The 5,883-nt window shown below is 54.2% G+C and overlaps 1 protein-coding gene across 1 annotated transcript in view; it reads right to left on the minus strand.

The window, feature by feature from the left end:
* The window catches only part of ZNF467 (zinc finger protein 467), a 13,305-nt gene extending 7,524 nt beyond the window's left edge, over positions 1-5,781 (minus strand). Inside the window, exons 1-4 of the mRNA XM_008590371.1 lie at positions 5,220-5,781; positions 4,667-4,783; positions 3,705-3,818; positions 10-996 (exon numbers count right to left, since the gene is read on the minus strand). Coding sequence (XP_008588593.1) covers positions 10-996; positions 3,705-3,818; positions 4,667-4,783; positions 5,220-5,253 — 1,252 coding nt within the window. The 5' untranslated portion in view covers positions 5,254-5,781. The remainder of the gene's footprint in view (positions 1-9; positions 997-3,704; positions 3,819-4,666; positions 4,784-5,219) is intronic.
* Between the last annotated feature and the right edge of the window lie 102 nt (positions 5,782-5,883).

A 5,883-nucleotide genomic window follows, 5' to 3' on the forward strand; every position in this document is an offset into this window, starting at 1 on the left:
CCGCCGGGCCCGATCCTGGGCCGCAGCCCGGCCCTCGGGGCGCGCAGGCTAAGGGCTCGGCGGCGGCGGGGTCCACGGTGGCGCCCAGCGCGCACGCGTCGCACCCAAACGGGCGACCCTCGCCGAGATGCAGACACTGGTGCGTGGCGAGGTTCTTTTTCCAGCCGAAGCTCAGCCCGCAGTCGGAGCAGGAGAAAGGCTTCGGCCCGGGAGGTGACGGAGTAGGGGACGGGGCGGGGGAATGGGGCGAGGCGGGCGAGTCGGGAGAGGGCAGGGCCCGGCCGGCCGCCTCGTGCACCCTTTGGTGGCGCACCAAGTGCTGCTTGTGCGTGAAGCTGCGTGCGCACCGCACGCACTGGTAGGGCCTCTCGCCCGTGTGGATGCGCTGGTGCCGGATCAAGTGCGTCTTCTTGCGAAAGCGCTTCTCACACTCCGCGCAGGGGAAAGGCCTCTCGCCGGTGTGGGTCTTCTGGTGCGAGCCCAGGTGTATCTTCTGGCTGAAGCGCTTGCCACACTCTGCGCACGGGTAGGGCCGCTCGCCCGTGTGCGTGCGCAGGTGGCGGGTCAGGTGGGCCTTTTTGCTGAAGCGCTTGTCGCACTCGGAGCACGGGAAGGGCCGCTCGCCGCTGTGGCTGCGCTGGTGCAGCAGCATGTGGGCGCGCTGCGTGAAGCTGCGGCCGCAGTCCGGGCAGGCGCAGGGGCCCTCGCCCCGGTGCAGCCTCTGGTGCAGCCGCAACGTCAGCTGGTCCCGGAAGCGCCGCTCGCACTCCCCGCAGCCGTAGGGCTTCTCGGGGATCGGGGCCCACCCAGACAGAGCGAGCCCACCCAGTGCTCCTGGGACCCCCGGCTCCAGCTTGTATGCGGCGGCCAGATGCCCCAGGTCAGGTGCGGGGAAAGGGCTGGGAAGTAAGGATAAATGTTGGGGCCATTCGACCTCTTCTTCTGCCTCCTGATCCTCATCCTCCACTTTCACCTTCCGAATCATCCACTCCTCCCCTGAATGGTAAAAACAAGAATTGCCCATTAGGTCCCACGTGCTGCAAAGTTTATTTGCCAACAGGACCACTACTTCCCGGACCCCTGCAGCCTGACTTCTGCTCTCTCCACTCTGTGCAAAAGTTCCTGGGAATGACCAAATCCTGAGCTCTTCTCTAAGCTCTCTGCAGCCTCTGGTGAACGCCACCCTCCTTCTTCCCAGGTTTGCATGTCGCCAAGGAGCCCTGTCCTGCCTCCTCAGTAGGCACTGCTTCCTCTTGCACCCCCTGGATAGGAATGTCCCCTAAGCTTCAGTCCTCATGTTTCTCTCTGGGTTCATATCCCTATAGTGGCTACCCCACATCTTCCTGTCCCAGCAGGAACCACAGACTCTCATCTCCTGTTGAGCAGCTCAGGAATGTCCCCTAAGCTTCAGTCCTCATGTTTCTCTCTGGGTTCATATCCCTATAGTGGCTGCCCCACATCTTCCTGTCCCAGCAGGAACCACAGACTCTCATCTCCTGTTGAGCAGCTACCCTTTGGGTGTCCTGAAAGCTGGCTGCGGTTCAGAAGGTTTATCACCAAACACCAACCTTCCCAAACCTACTCCTGGCTGACTTTTACATGAGGACTCCAGCCTCCTCGTGCTAGAACAGACTTGGAACCCTGATATCTCACCTCTGCGCTTCTCTTGCTCTGTCCACCCTCCAGAGGCCACACAGTACCAGGGTACCATTGTATTCCTCAAGTTCCCACACACCCCCACCTCTTAATTCCTGCTGCTAAGTCCTGGTGGGAAATCCCAGTTTAGGAAGAGGAGGATGGAGTTTACAGGACTTGGTTGTGAGCCTCTGGAGGAAGCAGGGAGGGCCCTCTGCGGGAGCCTTGGCCCAAGGGCAGATTTGGGGTGGGTTCTGCGCTGGAGCTCTGCCCCTCTGGGTTGGGTGCTACAATCCCCAGGGAAGAGGACGGAGCCCAGAGTACAGACAGGGAGTGTCCACCTTGAGTTCGCCACTGCCACTAACCAGCAGCATAACCTTGGTTAAGTCACTTAACTTTTTTGAGCTAAGTTTCTTAGTTTGCTTAGGTGTAAGGGTTGGGCTAGTTCATAGCTCCTAAACCTGGTGCCACATCATCATCTCCTGGGGAACTTTTACAAAATGCATCCGTGGGGCAGGGCCCATGAATCTGTTTTCTTTTTTTAAAGCTCCCAAAGTGATTTTTGTTGGAGAACCATTGAACCAGATGTTCTAAGTTCCTCTCTGGCCCTAAAAGTCTATAATAGCCTGAGCTTTGATTATATTACACATGGACTGCCACAATTAGATCTACTCCCAGTTTCTTCTGTCAGTCCATCCGTTCCAAACTGTCTATTTACCATGCCGTGATATCACTTTTGTTTTCACTGTGCCACTCCTCTACTCAAGAACCATCAATAGTTCCCTATTATTTACAGAATAAAGTAGGTTCTTGCTGCATCTGAGGCTCATCTCAACATAGTCCAACTTTCTTACATCTCCCAGTCGTGAACCCTTCGCTACAGCCAACCTGCTCTCCTCCAATCACATGTCACCTTTCCTGCCTCAGAGTATGTTCTTAGCCCGAAATGTCTTTCCATCCTCCACCCCACCCCTCTTCAGAGCCAAAGTGTATACCTCTCTCAAAATGCAGCATGAATCAACATTTCTGTAAAATCTAATGCATAAGGACCTCTTACTATAAACTCCTATAGCACTTACTGTTAACACTTTTACACTTACTTGTGACATGCCTTTGCATTGTTCTTTTAATTCTTTGTCCTGGTTCATATTAATGTCATCTGAACTACATTTTAGCTTCTGGAGGGCAGAACTCTTGTGTTCTATTTCTTTTGTGTTTTTATGTGTCTAATAAAAATGAGGAGTGCCACCATTTATTGAGGGCCAACTATAGATGAAGCACTATACATTCACGTCACAAACCTTCACAACAAACCATAACGTTACACTTTGTTTACAGGTGAACACGCTGAAGCTCCTGGAGGGGAGGTAGCTGTCTACGAGCACTCAGCTAGTAAATGTGGAGCAAGGACTCAAACCAGGTCTGCACAACCCAAGAACCCATCTCTTTCCACTTTACCAAACACAGCCTGTACATAGGAGGCACTAAATAAATCCTTGTTGAATAAAGGGTATCACTCAGGTGGAAGGTGATAAGGTTAGTGGTAGTGGAAGGAAATTAATGGGTGAGATTGTGGACAGAGAACCAACTGTTTGACCATCCTGGTGTCAGGGAGATGAGTTCCGTACAACAGATCTGGAGCATCTGGGTACCACCAAGATCCATGGAGGTTTCGGGGAGGGAGCATGTTGGGGGAGAGACAGTGGAAAGGTTGAACAATGCCATATATTTTCATGGCAGTTGTAATTTAGGTGATCAACAAGCATGTATTTGCCAAGGAGAGAGAATGAGGGGAAGCTGGGACTTGTAGAGGGTTCTGAGGTGAGGGTGTGATTCTCTTTGGTAACCAGCCTCTCTGATTCCCGCTGTCTACAGATGTAAGATGCCCTTTGGGTGCTGAAGCTCTCCAGCAGAAAGATGGCAAAGACTGAACTCATCTTGGATCGAAAAGGCCTGTAGTGGCAGTCTTGGAGAATGACCTGCCTCATCAGAGAGAAGCTCTGGAGCTTACTGGACCCCTGTTCCCTTTGCCTGGACCCTTGGTGGGATGGAGCAAAGGGAAGACTCACCTGGGCAGGAGCCCTCAGGCTCAGCCTTCTGTGGTGTGCACGCCTGGCCTCCTCTGCAGGGAGCCTCAGCTTGTTCAGTGTGGGTAACTTCCTCTGGCCTGGGGGCCTCGTGCCCTGGCAGAGAACAGGGTACCTCAAGGACTCCAGAGACATCACAGATGGACAAAGTCCCCACTAGTGCTAGGAAGCAGGGACATTTGAAGCCCAGCTCCAGGATTCCATCCCACATCATAACTGCAGGGCTGAATTCCCAGCTGCCCCAGGGTAGCCTCAGCCTCCTTCAAGCAGGGCAGCTGCTGAGGGTGTGCAGGTTGCCAGAGTGACAGCCAGTTGTGAGGAGTTTCTGGAATATGTGCATGGAAGTTAGTGGAAGCGAGGAAGGGCCCCTGACCTGAGGCTTACCTGAGACTCCTAGGAGGAGGGCTGGGGGTCTTTCAGCCCCCCAGATGGACCCCAGTTGCAAGGCAAATCATTGATGAGGATCAAGATGTCAAAAAGCCAGGTATACTCCTGCCTTGGGTGCTCTGTTCTGGCTGTTGCCTGCCTGAAAGCTCTTCTCTGGAATATCCCTTAGCTACCTCCCTCCCCACTTTCGAATCTTGCCCAAAGCTCTTACCTTCCTATTGAGGCCTGTTCTCACCCGCTACTTACTCCTACAACATGCCTCACCCCCGCCAGCAGCAGCCTCAGGCCCTCTCAGCATGTTTACCCTCTCCCTGCATAGCACTTGCCATCTTCTAACACGGGTTATTAATGGGCCGATTTTTACATTTATTGTTTGTTGACTCTGCATTCACTAGAATTAAGCTCCTTGTCTATTTGGTCACTGAGGTATTCCAAAGATCCAGAATGGCACCTAACACATCCTAGGTGCTCCATAAATATTTGATGGAAAGAAGGAAAAGGAAGGGAGGGAGGAAGAGTCCTCCCGGAGCCACCCTGCATGGTTCCCACATACTTACCTGAGCACATGCCCAGCGCTCTCTCTTCCCTGGAAGAGGACGTCTGCTCCTGGGAATTATGGGACCCTTCCCTGGGCTCACTTTGGGGGGCCATCTCTGGCTGTCCCACAGAGAATCCTGTTACCAGCAGAAGGATAGGTCCGAGTGAAGCATCCAGTACAGAAGAGGTGATCAGAGGTGGGGGCTCGTCCCCTTCCCAGCCCACCAAAGGGGTTTTTCCCAACCTGCTCAGGAAGGATAGGGTCTCTCACCAGCGTGGATAAGGGATAGCCCAGGCCCTCTAGCAGCCTGGCCAGTATCAAGCTCAGCCTCTTTGAGTTGAGTCAAGAAGGACAAAAGAAGAAATATAATAGGTTTAAATATCCCCGTGCTCCAAGTACCACGCGCACATGCAGTCCAGCATGACCTCCTCTGGGAACCAGGCATTCAAATGCACCCTGATGAAACCAGAAAGGATGCTGCCCTACAGGCCCAGGGGTTGCTCTGCTGTCTGCATTGTAGATGCCACGGACTCCCCCACTCCCTCCCCCACCCTTCAGTTCTGCCAGCTCACCCAGGGAGCCGAGGGCCTCCAAGGTCTCTCTCATGGCAACCTGGAGTAGCTCCTCCTGGCGACCGGGCCACGGACCCTAAGGAGAAAAGACAGTTCCATTCAGTTTCTTCCCACGGCAGCTTCCACCTAGGCCCTGGTTCTGCCCAATCTCTCCCCTAAGCTCCAAAGGTGATGTCCCCAGGTACAGGTGAGGCAAATGAGGGGAACTGGATTTTAGAAAGCAAAGACATCGTTGCAGTGGCCCTAGAGGAAGGCCTGGAAGCCACTTCTGCAAGCTCTGGTCAGCTCTGGAAATCGGCCACACCCATGGCCTTACCTGGCAGGTCTCTCAGAGCCAGGCCCAGCCCATAAGTACATACCTCCTCCCCAGTGTCCTTGCCTGGGGAAGCGCAGGAACTATTCCATTCTCTGGGGAGAGAGTGGAGGGTGGGAGACCTGAATGGGGAGTGAGAAACTTCATCTCCCAGGCCCTCCAGCTGTCACTGCAGGAGCTGGTGAAATAGGAGCTAGCCCAGGTGCGGAGGTGAGTCACTTTAGGGCTACTGGTGGGGGACGCTCTCAAAAAAGGGTCCTCCTTAAAGGTAGGAAATGACTGCAGCTTCCTCTCCCTAAACCCCTACCTCAAAACCATCCCGCTCCCCTGCGGGGCTTCCCGAGGCCGGGA

Source organism: Galeopterus variegatus, unplaced genomic scaffold, assembly GCF_000696425.1.
Source record: "Galeopterus variegatus unplaced genomic scaffold, G_variegatus-3.0.2 Scaffold6048, whole genome shotgun sequence".
Taxonomy (NCBI): Eukaryota; Metazoa; Chordata; class Mammalia; order Dermoptera; family Cynocephalidae; genus Galeopterus; species Galeopterus variegatus.